At 33.1% G+C, this 14,596-nt stretch overlaps 1 protein-coding gene across 5 annotated transcripts in view; it reads left to right on the plus strand.

The window, feature by feature from the left end:
- MKLN1 (muskelin 1) overlaps positions 1–14,596 on the plus strand; it is a 390,326-nt gene that overhangs the window by 319,561 nt on the left and 56,169 nt on the right. For all 5 annotated transcript variants that reach the window (XM_057504770.1, XM_036909011.2, XM_036909012.2 and 2 more), the window contains 2 exons: positions 4,876–5,097; positions 7,795–7,924. In XM_057504770.1, coding sequence (XP_057360753.1) covers positions 4,876–5,097; positions 7,795–7,924 — 352 coding nt within the window. The remainder of the gene's footprint in view (positions 1–4,875; positions 5,098–7,794; positions 7,925–14,596) is intronic.

Genomic DNA, 14,596 nt, shown 5'->3' on the forward strand with positions numbered 1-14,596 from the left:
CATGAGAAAGCTAAAAGCATGAAGATGCGTTTAAAAGTTACTTTGCCATTTTGAGTTTTAACATATTAAAAAAATTAAAATTCAGACTTTTGGATTTCTTAAGAACATAGTGGCACCTTAGTCCTGAGGTTTTCAGTGTGCTGCATTGTGTGATTTTCAAGAACAATTGAGAACCAGGGTAAGAGATTTAAAAAAATAAATAAAGCACATATTCAGTAAAACCAGGAACCAAAGAAGACCTACAACTCCCAATTCCTTGTAAGTTTAGCCAAAACAACTGAAATACCCAGAACCTGTATTGAAACCCTTAATATAATTTGTGAGAACTGGGAATGCAGAAGAAACCTAGCAGAGGTACATCCTAATGGGAAGTGGCATTAGCAGAACAGAAATTGATGCTAGGGCAGCCACTGGGGAGTGAGTGAAATAACACGTGGGAAGGGCCCAGAAAGGCCTTTTGCAGTTGCCAGTGAAGGGAAGGACTGGGGTTACTCAAAGCTTGAAATAGAAGCCTCTTAAACCAGATGAGGTCCATAGAGTCAGAGAAGACATGGCTTTGAAAAAACACCATATTTTAAAGAAGCCGTTTCAGTTCAGTAGCAAAAGAGGAGGGAGTCATTGAGCAAGAACCCTTCCATAGGAACTTTCTGTTTTCTAGTCCAGAGAAATTCAACTAATTTAAATATGAAAAGAAAGCACCAAACAACTAAATCTTTAGAGAGGTACCCTAAAGAAAAACAATAAAATGACAAAGAACAGCAAAGCTTTCCATTATGAAACAGCAAATGAAAATTATATTCCAGTGTTCCAACTTGAATTAAATGACTTAATAAAGTTTGAAACTCTGAAGAAAACTTCAAAGCATAAATTCAAGAATGCAAATGAGATGGCCAAATAATAGGAGCAGGTGAAACTTGACCTGGTAAAACTGGTAAAAACGGTAAAAACATAAAACTTGTTTCAGAAATGAAGGCTAATCTATAAGAAGCATAAAAAAAGAATAGGTAAGGGTTATTTAGCAAAGAAATAAGATCAAATAAAGATATAAAAAAGATTAACCAGAAAATTGTAAATAAAGAAGACAGGCAAAAGAGAGCCAGCATACACTAATTGAAGACATTAAAGAAGAAAACCATATCACTGGAACAGAATAAATATTTATAAATTAAATTCATGAAGCCTATTCCACAAATCAAGGAACATGCTATCTTATAGTCAGAGAAAATTAACCTAGGCATTAAACTTTAAGACAGATATTAATAATGCTGAATTTCAGAGATAAACAGGCCATTTGGGGGCAACTAGACAAAATGGTTAAGTCACCTATAAGAGAAAATGAGACTGGTATCAGATTTCTCTATAGCTACATCTACTGCCAAGAGATAATAGAACATCTAGAAGGTATTCAAGAAAAGACAGTGTGAGTGAAGGGTTTTGTATCTAGCCAAACTGTTCTTCAGATATAAACATTTCAGAAGTATTACTAGAAAATCTAAAACAAGGTAGCCATGAAGTGGCAGGAGAAACTTTCATCAAAGGATTGGAGATCTCAGCTCATTTACATTTTCTCTGGATCAGTATGGATCATTCGCAAGCTGAATGTATACTTCTGCTGTTCTCCTGCCCCACATCCTATGAAATGTAATAGAACACATTAGTGATAGTACTGAAAAACAAGAAAGAATATCTTGGGGAACTTAAAATTTTTTGGGAGAATCCCTATAAGGTAGAAAGTAGATAGGATCAGACCCAACCAGAAGAAACTAAAGCCTATGAGATTGCAGCAACTTGAGTCTCAAAGTTTATATAGCTTGGGCAAATATTAAATGATCAGTTGGAGATAGAACAGCAGGGTATTCTGAGCAGTTTGACTGAGCAGCACTTAACTCTGATAATTGTCCACAGGTCAATGTTGAATGTTGATATTGGAGCTGAAAAGAAAATACTCCCCAAAACAATACTCTTAAAGGGACACTAGAACCCTTCACAGCTCATGTCTCATTTCTCCCCCCACCATCCCTTGAGGCAGGTTACTGTATATGCAACAAGCAATGAACAGGAATTCTCAGATACAAAGAGGACTAGAACAAAAACCAAAAAAATCCGGATATTTGAAGATAATTAATACTATGAGACAGGGTACTGAACCCAACCAATTAAGACTTAAAGAAAAACAGCTAAAAGTGTAAATTAAAGAAGCCCTTAAGGGTAGTTTAAGTGATGTTTTTAGAGTAATTCAGTATACTGTTACATCCATGAGAAATATCTAGAAAAATTATGATTTTGAGATTTGATAGTGAAACAAATAAGAGTAAATTATTTAAAAAACAAAATTGAACATACCCCTAAATGGTTACTAAACTAGCAAACTGAAATTATGAGAGAAAAAGAATGGAGGCAAAAAAAACTACTCCAGATAAAAATAAAAACTCCTAAGAGCTAAAGAAAGACAGTTTTCAGGATGAAAGGAACATCAGGTGCAGATAGGGATGAATGAAAAAAATTTGCCTACCTAGATATTTCCTTAAAGAAATTTCAGAACCAAGGATTAAGAGAATATCCTAAAAGCCACAGAGAAAACTGATTACCTTTGTAGGTAAGTAAGGACCAGATTAGCATGAAGTATTTTTGGAAGTTGGCAGGAGGGAAGGAGGATGGTGGGTTGAACAACACTGCTTAGAAGTTTTTCTAGCAATGTCTTCAAATTTTGTGAGGAGAAAATTATTTTGAACTTCCCCTAATCCTAACCAGTCTTATGTTCATGTGATAGAGTGAAATAGACATCTTAAGATTTTTTTTTAATTGGGAGAGGGGAATAAGTAGCTATCCACTATTTGTTTGATTTTAGAATTTAAATATCTAACCTGACAATAGATGAGGGGGTCTTCCAATATGTATATATATTTTGATGTTTACAAAGCAAGCTCTTTATATTGTATCTCTAGCACCATCTACTGGGAAACAGAAGTATTAGTTTATTAGTATACTTGGGTGAAAGCGTCGGAAAAGGGGTCTGCTATCTTCCAATTTTTGACTTAAAAGATTTTTTCAAGTCTTTGAGGGTAAAGTTGATATTATCACATAGAATTTAATAAGTCATTAGCTTTTCAGAAACATTTTTTCTGAGATTAACAATTAAAAAGGAAACCATTAATTGATAAACAGCATAGTGTCCTAGAGTGATTACAACTTTTTATGGTTTGATAATTGACCCTTATTGAAACTGCTTATCTTATCCAGAGAACCAAGCTGAAGAAATAAAAATTATTTCTGTTCTGTGTCCTGTTCCAAGATATGAGAAAGAATCATGAAGCTCCTACAGTATCTTACTCCTTTTTTGAGTGGGTTTGTTCTGAAATGCTGAAAGAACTACCAAGATAAAGATGTTGATGCCTTATCATGATAACAATGAGAATAGCCACATCAAAATTAAACTTAAATATCCCCCAAAAGAAAAGAGAAACTCCCTGTATAGCCATGTGAAGTAGATAGGGGCTAGATAACAGACTGGCCAAAATTAATGTGACTCTGTAAATTTATGAAAATGTGAGCATGGTATCCAGGTGTTCAGAGAGATTTGAGCCTTAAGTACTTATAACAGGGTAATGGGGCCATACTGAGTTGTCCTCAGTAATGTATGGATTGCTTTTAATGATATAATCAATTAAGATTAAAAAGTGGGAACACTTTGTTTGGAGTGCCAGGGACATGAAAACTGACATCTCAGTTTTTCAATCATTCACCAAGATTTCACCCTCAAGGAATGGTAGATTTTCATCTTAGTTTATGGAAATCAGCCAGAAACCTGGGAAATGGCAGGTTAGTGAATCTTTTTAGTGATAGGCAGAGATTAGGAGATGCTAAAGTCTTTTCTTTTTAATACTAATAAAAAACCCAGTCTTTACATTTTTTAAAATAGTTTTTTATTTGAAAAATACAAAAATAGATAAATAGAAATAATATGATTAGAGAGAATTGAACATATAATAGCTAGTATTTGTGCATTAGCAAAAAAAAATAGATGTTTTGTATACACAATTTATTCTTTAAATATAAATGCCACTTGTGTTCAACATCTGATTTCCAACTTGGACTTATGTATTCTTTGAAGTAGAATTTTATTCTTTCTTATTGTCGTGTGATAATTAGCTGGGGTTTTTTTCAGAGATGCTTTTAAGAAAAGCCATATAATCTCCTTGAGTTGAAGGACTGGCTTTTGAACACAAATTGCATAACAATACTCAAAGAAAATTTAGATATAGTGTTAAAAGGAGACAAGATTTATCACCAAAGAAGTCAGTCTGGAGACTGATTCCTGCAAATGTCTGTTTTGCTAATTTGTAACAACACAATTAGAAGAGCCTTTAAAATAAATGCAGAAATGAATTTAGCTACGTCACTCTTATTCATGTACCTGCTCTCTTACTAAATGGTAGCAGGATTAATAGTATGCTTGCTTAGAATAGAAAGGAGTTTTTATAAGAAGGATGAAAAGGAGGGTGTGATCATTGTTTACCCAGAGTATTATCAATATTAACTCTTAAGTATAAGTCATCACCTCATGTATTATCCATTGATTTGGTTTTAAAAGTATGCAGTTTCAAAGAGCACAAAGCTCTTTCACCCAACATAGTTTACTCTCATTGGGAAAAATGGAAGTCTGAAAAGGTATGTAGAAATCCATATTAAATATCTGCCAAGTGGTGAGCAGTTTTGCGTTGAGTACATGTGATAGTCAGGAGTGGCATTTAGTGTTATTAAGACAAAGTTGTTCTTGGTTTTTTTTGAGAATCTAAAATTGCACATTGGTTTCATTTGAGCACATACGACAGGAATTAATCTAAAACTACTCAACCTGTTGCCTTGTTCTAATAGATGTGTATGGACTCAGAAAAACATATGATCTACACCTTTGGTGGTAGAATTTTGACATGTAATGGCAGCGTAGACGACAGCAGAGCCAGTGAACCACAATTCAGTGGGTTGTTTGCTTTCAACTGTCAGTGTCAAACCTGGAAACTTCTTCGCGAGGACTCCTGTAATGCTGGGCCTGAGGACATCCAGTCTCGGATAGGACACTGCATGCTATTCCACTCAGTAAGAATATTCTGTACATTGTATTGTTATTTTGTCATGATATCTCATTAGGAAAAGAAGTGATGAAATCTTAATTCTTTAGTAAGAGATCAAAACTTTTTATTAGAACTAAATGTTTAGTTTTAGCAGTGATAGACAAAACAAAACTTCCTCTAATAGAGAACTTTATGCTAATTATGAAATTTCCCATTAACCTAGTAATTCCTAGTTACCACCGAAATACTAATCTAGGCACTTTTATGCTAGATTAGTATTTTACTACTTATATATAGATATTGTAGTTATTTCTCTTCCTTATACCTTTCTACTTACGTATTTCTGAGTAACTAGATCAGTTTTTTTATCTGTTCTTAACTTTCCCCTCCGCTACTCTCCATTGTGAATAATTAAGATTTGACTTTTTAAAATTAGAATTTAAATTTATCAGCAAAACCAATATGCAGACATTTCTTTAACCTTTTTAAATGTTATAATGAAAACTTGGTCTTTTTTCTGTGAACATAACTTTAAAAATACGTTGTGGAGTATTTTAAACATAGACAAAGTAGGGAGAAGCGTATAATAAATTCCTTTGTACTCATTTATCAGTTTCAACAGTTATCAGTGTTCCACATTAATATTTTATATATTTACACTATATTTCATTTCTTTTTGTTTTGAATGTTTCTTTGATTTTTAAGTCTATTCTTAAATATTTTATTTGCTGGAGTATTTTATAGCAAATCCCAGACATTGTATCATTACACCTATATTAGCTTTGAAGGGACTTTTATAAAACATAATTGTAATACCATTATAATATCCAGTCAGAGTAAAAGGAATTTCTCAATATCATGAATTCATGTAGTGCATGCTCTGCATTCATTTTTTTTTTCTGAAATAATGAAAAATACCTTTTCATAGTTGGTTTGTTCAAGTCAGGCTCAAAAAAGATCATTTTCTTGCATTTGGTTGTTAGGTGTCTTAAATTCCTTTTAATCCATAACAGTACTTCCCATTCCAACTTTTTTCCCCTGCTTACCACTTACTTATTTGTTAAGGAAGCTGAATCATGTGTCCTCTAGTATTTCCCATACTCTCATTTTCACCGATTTTATCATTGCAGTGTTATTTAACATGATCTTCTATCCCCCGTGTTTCCTGTAAGCAGGTAGTTATATCCGAATCTTGATTTTAGATTCATACTCCTTTAGGAGGAAGGGGAGGGGGAGGAAGTGAAGAATAATTCTTCATAGATGGTCTGATTCCAAGATATCAAGAGGCATTTAATTTGTAATTGTCATAATTTTGGTGATGTTAAAATTGTTTGATGGGTTTGTGTTTTATGAGCCTGATTGATCGTTTATATATGTTTCCTCTTTTTACCTAATGTGACCATTAATTATTGCCTAAATTTTCATTAGGATTTTTTAAATGGTGGTTTTTCTTATTACATCATTTCTTCTGCATTTGTTAACCGTGAATCTATTATTAACAAACCCTAAGCCTCATTAACTATTTGGCTGCCCTGATATGTAAACCACACAGGATAGGTAATATAAATGTTTGATTTTTTTCCTTTATCACTTTTTCACCTTAATATGAGTTGAGGCCCCAAAGGCAATCAGTGAGGTTTTTTTTAAAGTATTATTTAAAACTCATGGATTTTTATATATTTGGTGTGTTTAATCTAATGCTCTCATTACTCTTTTTGATGTCCCAGTTTTTCCTTGTCTTTGGTCAATAAGAGTTCTTTCCAGTATACCCACGTATACATACTCACACACACACACACACACACACACACACACACACACACAGAAATAGAATTTAAATTTATTAGTATATATATTTGTGTATATATGTTATTAGTCTGATTTACACACATGCACACATATCCTTTTTAGAAACTAAATCATGAATTCATATTTATATATCCAATTCAAATGAAAAATTATAATTCATTTTATAGCTTTTAAATTTAATATCTTTTGATTTTATATTTATCTTTTAAGGTTGAAATCTTACTTCTCTAGTGACAATATTATTTTACTTGCTCTTTCTGTAATAGTTTAGAGAAAAGAAAACTAAAAAAAAAATCACTGAATGCAATTTCAGACTGCTTTTTTATTATTTTTTCTGTATAAGAGGTAGCATACTCGGGATGGGTAGTCAGAAAACATGAATTAAAAGAAATACTACTTTTCTATGTAGTCATGTCTTTCTGTGGTCATATTTTTATATATAGATAGGTTTATTTGTTTTTTTTCCAATTGCCAGATTTTTTGGAATTTTGTTTCCTAACTGAATAAAAAAATATATATGAGTCTAAAGGCAAAACTATAAGTCAGGGTACTTTTGGAGAGATTTATTTTTTTATCCTTGTCTTGTTCTGTCCCTTCTCAGTTTTCTTCCTTTGTTTCTTTTTGAATAAGGAAACACATACAAACATTCCTTTTTCTCCTTTCTTACACACAGGCTGCACTCTATATATTATTCCGCACCTTGCTTTTTTCCTTTAGTAGGGTAACCTAGAGGTCACCCTTTGGCAGTATAGGGATCTTCCTTGTTCCTCTTTATACCAGCATAGGCTCCACTACATGGGTCTGTCAGAAAATCACTTGTACTGAGGTCTAAATTTTAGAATGGTCATTCTGAATTCTTCGTGGAAGTTACTACATTCTCCCACCTTTGCCCTTTTTTTTTCTTATTTTTCAGAAAAATCGTTGCTTATATGTATTTGGTGGCCAACGATCGAAGACCTATTTGAATGATTTCTTTAGTTATGATGTGGACTCTGATCATGTAGACATAATATCAGATGGCACCAAGAAAGACTCTGGAATGGGTAAAGGCATTTATTTAGTGATTATTCTCTCATGCCTTAACTACTTTCAGTAGAAGACTTTTGCCCATTTTCTTCTCTTTCTAACCATTCTTCACCCTTTCCCCTATTATTCAATTAAAGTTAATCTGAGCAAGAGGAAGAAAACTAACAGCCAAATTACCAATTTTATCTGTTTAAAGTACATAAATCATCGTTATTTCCTTTGAACAGAAAGACAATATGCGAATTTCTAAAGGAATATCTGTGCTTGTTTGGCAGTGGGTTGCCGGTGGGGGAGGTGCCGTGCAAGAATTAATATCTTAAAACTGCCTTATTCTATATTTGCGAATCCTTTCCACCTTCTGTTTTCACTAAAATGACGTATATGTTTGGCACCAGCATAGTAGAGTATGTCTGTTTTGAGGGAGGACTCCAGGTAATTGGTAACATCTTTTAAGTGTACAGGCTTAACATCCAAGAAGTTATTTTCCTAGTAATCAGGTGACTGGTTTTCCTGAGATAGTCTTGAATTTATGTGTATTGCCATGGCATAATTATTAATAGTGACCCATTCACTCTTAAGTGTCCTCTTTTGGAAAATAGTCACCCTACATAGGAGTTGCTTTGCCTGTGTTTAGTATATACAAAAGAATAGTATTTGTTTTAAGGCCCAATGGTTTACAATACCTAATTTGAACAACAGTGTGAGAAATTAGATAAGCTTGCTTTTCCTTGTAGCTGTTACTTATAAAAAGAGATCTTTTTATTAAAATAGTTATTCATATTTAGGAGAAAAAGTTAATATATATGTAATAACTAAATATATATGTTTTTAGAGATAGCACTATAGTAAAAAAAAAAAAAAAGTGCACATCAAGTAGTTTGGCCCTAAGACCCTTCTCCCATACTTCCTACTAGACAGAGGCTAGAGCTTTATTTTCTGGGGGAAAAGAAATGATAGAGGATCTGTGGAGGCAGAGGGGACATGGTAGAGAACAGGAAAATTAAACCTATAAACTAAGAAGTGGAACTTGTAACCACTTGCCTGTTTGCTGATGCCAGACATGTGTCTTCTGGCAGAACATTAGAATCACTTTCTCTGTAGGAAATGTATGGCCTCAGAGAAAAGATTTCCAAATACTGTTTGCAGATTTCCTACCCCACCAACGAAATAGCTTATCCTAGTCCCTCATACAATGGCCATTTTCACAGCCCAGTTCCCTTATGGTGTAGCTCACTGTATGCATACTGTTTTCAGTTAACTTATTATTTCTTCACTCTTTAATGAACTGTCAGGTTAAGTGTCTTCTGTATTAGGGCCTTCACCATGAAAGAGACAAAAATAAACCTAAAAACAGAAATCTGGAGTAATGCAGTGAATATAGGTAAATGAAAATAATAATGACCAAGATCAAATTTCTTAGAGGAAAAGATACTGCATCTGTAAAATGAAGGATTCTGCATCCATAAAATAGTAATAGGATTCAGTGAAAGATCAGAGACTAAGAAAGAACTTTTGGAAAATAAATTTAATTAAAATTAAAGTAGAAGATTTGTAAGAAATCTCCTAAAAAATAGACAAAGACAGATGAAAATTGGAGAAAATAAGGATCTTTGAAAAATAATTCCAGGAGGTCCAATACTGAACTGATAAATTCTCCAACTGTACAGAACAAGAAAATGGAAAATATTTTATTATAAAATAAATTTTAAAATTTCCCCAAACTGAAGCGCATTGGTTCCAGATTATAAATGCCCCCTACCCCAAGGCTTCGTATAATATATTGTGGAGTTTCACATATCAGGCATAAAGAGAGTGTCTTAAAAGCTTTTAGTGTAAAATGAGGTTACAGTCAAAGGAACAGAATTTAGAATGATACAGAAATTCTAAGCAACACTGGAAGGTACAGGATAAGGTGGAAAGTATATTCAAATTTAGCTTCTAAGTGAACTCAGAAGATATGTTTGAACATTTGGAATAAAAAGCTGTTAATAGGTAAATAACATCTGGTTAAAAGATTAAGGTAGGAAGTAATAGGAAAAGAAAAATAATGTTTAAAGGAGACATCATTGCAGTACATTTCTTGGCTCTAGAGCAAAGAGGTATTTCCTTAAACATAATACAACTACAGCAATGAATTTAACCAAAAATAGGGGTAAAATTTAGTGGGAGGATAGGATGAGAGGAGTGGGCGTGGGGAGATAGTGTCAGTATATTAAAAATCTTCATCTACTATAAGAAGATGTCAGTAGGTGATGTCAAAAATAGCAGCTTAAGCATAATGCTTAGAAATATGGAAAGAAATATAGTAAGAAATGACTAATAAAATTTTTCATCCTATCTAAAATTGTCTGATTTGTTTACTTGTTTTTGCTTCCATAGGATGGTATAGAAGTATGATTTAATCATTGACTTCCTCTATCTTCAAAGAGTTCTTCTAATTTTCCATTAAAATAACTAAAAGAGAAGTAATTGAAAAAGGTAGTGAATATAGTAAATGATTAGACAAATGTGTTGAAAACTACTACATGCTACTCAGTGCTAGACTAAAATACAGTGGAACAAGATGATCAGTCTCTCAGAGTGCTTATACTCTAGCTTGTAGATAATACTCTGTTTATAGTAGCTACTCTATGTTTAGACCCTTCCATATGCCAGTCACTAAGCCCAGAGCTTTATAAATATCTCTAATTGGTGGTTTTATCCTCATTTACCAGATGGGGATAAAGTGAACTTGGTGAAATAATGTATTTAGCATTACATAACTAAGTTAATAAAAGAGCTGGGATTTAGAACTTTGAGTACAGAGGTGTTTTTTTCCTACCATACTAAGTTACTTCCCAAGATTAAAACAAAAAAGTGGCAGTGATAGTAGCAAAGACTTAGTAACTAACACTTACTGTAATAAGTTGTTTTAATGACTATCATTTGAAGATTTTAAAAATGAGTTGTTACTATGTAGTAATTTACAAAATTGATCAGTATAATGCTTCATTAATGGTTATAGCTAGCTTTAGAGCTAGCAGAGTGTGATAATTGTTCTTTTTGTTACATTTTGTTTTAATTATAAAAGTAATATGCTCATCGTAGAGTATTTGGAAAATATGGAAAGATGCAAAAAAGAAAATGCATCAAACCATTTGGACATAATATACTAACATTTTGATGTATTTCTAATAAATTTTAAAGTTAATTTACTGTATAAAATTTAGCACAATTTTATATTCTAATTTAAAATTTACATTAAATTGTTAAGTTTTTTTTAATCATGACACTTTTATTACCATGGTCTAGAGGTATTACAGAAAAGACACATGGATTTGTTCTCTTATTACTATAACTCTTGTAAAATTAGAATCACAGGTTTTGCTATGTGTTCTTCAATTTTTAATTGATTTATGGTGAATTATCCCACAGTGCAAACAAGTTCATTTATTAATAACATTTGTTGATCACCTGTTAGCATCTAGGTTTGATCCTCTTTTGTCCTCCCTCCCAACATACTTCAGTACCTTCTATATGCCAGGTATGTTTTAGGCACTTGAGATATAACTATGGACTTGGGGGATAAGATCTCTTCTCTCAAAGTACTTACATTCTGGTGAAGAGAGACCTGCAATTGCCTTCTAAGTACTCTGAAGAAAAAAATTGGATGCTTTGTTAATGACTAATATGGGAGGTCCCATTTGGATAGATAGGTTAGGAAACCATCTCCGAAGAGGTAATATTTAAGTTTGAAGACAAGAAGTAGAGAATCAGGAAGAACCATGCCAAGAATTGAGAGAAGAGCAAGTATCAGAGTTCCCTAAGCAGGAAAGAACTTAGTGTGTTCCATAAACAGATGGGGCTGGTGGGAACTGAGGGTGGGGAAAGTTAGTATAAATTGAGGTTAGAGAAATAGTTAATAGTCTGATTATTCAGTACCTTATACAAATGCAAGAAGTTTGGATTTTTTTTTTCTCAGTATAGTAGGAGGTTATGGAAAAGTTTGATGCCAGGATCTTAATCTAAGTTTTGAAAAGGTCACTCTTTTCTCTAGGTATATATTTTCCAAGTGGTTAATTTTGAATTGACAAAGGCTATATGGTGCTTTAACTGATAATTTTTATGGTAGAGTTGAGCATCTGGTTAGAACTACTTGGAAAATGTTCCTCCTAAATGACTATTGCAGTTCTATTTGGAATTATGGAACCTCAGTGGCTCTGTTGGCATATTAGAGTGAAACTAAGATTACTTTCTTTTCATTTTTTGGTTTTTCTTATTTTTTTCCATTTCCCTCCTTCCCTCCTCACCTCCCTTCCCTGCTCCCTCTCTTCTTCCCTCCTTCCCTGTCTTATTCTCTTCCTTCCCATTTTTCCCTTTTCTTCTCCTCTCCCCATGTCCCCATTTCTCTCTGTCTTTCTCCCCCACCCCATCCCATGATTTTCTGATTTGTGGCTAGGATTAAGAACCAATGTTTTAGCTCTCCAGATCCTCAGTCCTTAGTCAAGTAACCTTATGCACATTACCTCATGTCTCAGCATGTCCATAAATGACCAAAATTATATTTTATGAAAAGTGGTATTCCTGCTCATAGCTACTATATGAGTGGAGAGGGATTGACCCTCAGTTTGGGTTGGTGTTATTGTTGGATACATCACTTTTCACAAGTGTATGTCAGTATTACCTATAGATTCACTGGTCTATCTGGTAATCAGGTTATGCCAGTTTTATCTTCATCTTGTATCTATTGCTACTAGTTTGAGCTAACATCACCTATTTCTCCTCTCTTTCTATTCTTTCTCTTTCCATGTATCCCCTGCCCCATTCCCAATGAATCTTCCACGCTGCAAGTGGAGTACAGCTGTAACCAATTAAGTGCAGAATCATATACTTCAATATTTATTTAATAGATACTTTTTGGTCACCAAAAAATACTAGGTGCCAGATAATAAGTTAAGCACTAGGCATACATCTGTGAATAAGGTCTCTATCATTAAGGAGCTCAAGAGTTGTACGTAGGAAGAAAAAGTATATTGGCAGTCTTACCTTTTGATTAGTGCTGATAAGATAAGAAAATATCTTTTAAAAACATCAACTTGATGTTTTTTCTTCCTTGATTAAAATCTTTTATTTGCCCTCAGGATTAAGTCTAAACTCAGCCTGACTCATAGATTCTTTTATGATAGGCCCCTGCTTAATTAGTTCTCCAACCCCATTCTTGGTATTGACCTTCACTTTGCCACCAGATCATTGTTCATGGCCACTGAATACTAATTCTTCAGAGATAGAGTATTTTTTCTTGCCTTTGGGTTTTTGCCCATGCTATTCTCCCTCCCTGAATTACTCTTCTTCTCACCTCCAAAAATGAAGCTAACTTGTGCTCATCTTTCAGATCTTATCTTACAAACCTTTGTCTCCTGGAAATCTCTAACTCCCCAAACCCAGGTTAGGATTTAGAGTATATGGTTCAAACCTTAATTGTTAACACAGTTGTAGGTATTCATCTGGCAATATAATCTTGACTCTGCTTTTCAAAACCTGTGAAAAGCTTAGCTAAAATACATAAACTTTATTCAGGATTTCTAAGCATTCAGTCTTTATGGCATTTTTAACTGAGAATTTTTATGGCAGAGTTGAGCATGTGGTTAGAATCTAGATCTAAAAAATCTTTCAGTGGATTAAGTTAGCCCAACCAGAAAACCTCATGTCAGAACTATGACATACTGTATTGTCCTCTTATATATAGAATAACATTTACCTGATTTTAATAAGTCCACTTAAATTTTATTTTACTAGATTATTGCTTATCCTGTAAACCATGAAAATTCTTTTAAGGACAAAGCAGGGTGCTATTTAAATTTCCATACTATTAAATATTCTTACAACACACCAGTTTCATCCACTACATAGATGCTCTGTAGTTTATTTAAGTATCCTATTTATTAACTGTTCTTCATAGCTTTTTTACTGCAGTTAATTACTATAATTTGAGATGGACATAATATGTAATTACTATGGTTATGATTCAGTAATGTAAATTATTTGATGATTAAAACTGCATTTTTGGTGTGAGTCAAATTGGATTGTTTGAAATCACAGAAAAAATGTTTGAACTCATTGATTGTCTAATTGTAAAATTGTTGCATCTTGTTGTAATTTTATTATGTTAGATAGTGTAGAATCTTAAGTAGTTGCTCTTTTTGATTCCTTAAATGAATCATCTTATATTTAACATCTCAAAACTTGAAGGTACCTCAACTCTTACTTTTTAACTAGAGTATAATGATATTATGCTCCCTCAGAAGGAAGCTGTAATTTAAGTCAGTGGATTGACAGCTGCTCAGAAAGAAGAGATTTATTAGTTTTGTGTGCAACACATACATAATTACATCAAAATTCAGTACATCAAAAATTTGGATTTATTTCTGAATAACTTTTGGCAATAAGTTTGTGAACACAAGGAGTTTAGTAGACTCTCCATATGTACGCTCTGTATTTAACATTAATTGAAAATTATGTTTAGAAGATAGTCTGTTACAAAATTCAGATGGCCAACAGGCACATGAAAAGATGCTCTATATCGCTAATCATCAGAAAAATGCAAATTAAAACACAATGAGATATCACCTCACACCAGTTAGGATCGCTACCATCCAAAAGACAAACAACAACAAATGTTGGCAAGGATGTGGAGAAAGGGGAACCTCCTA

This window comes from Manis pentadactyla, chromosome 7, assembly GCF_030020395.1.
Source record: "Manis pentadactyla isolate mManPen7 chromosome 7, mManPen7.hap1, whole genome shotgun sequence".
NCBI lineage: Eukaryota > Metazoa > Chordata > Mammalia > Pholidota > Manidae > Manis > Manis pentadactyla.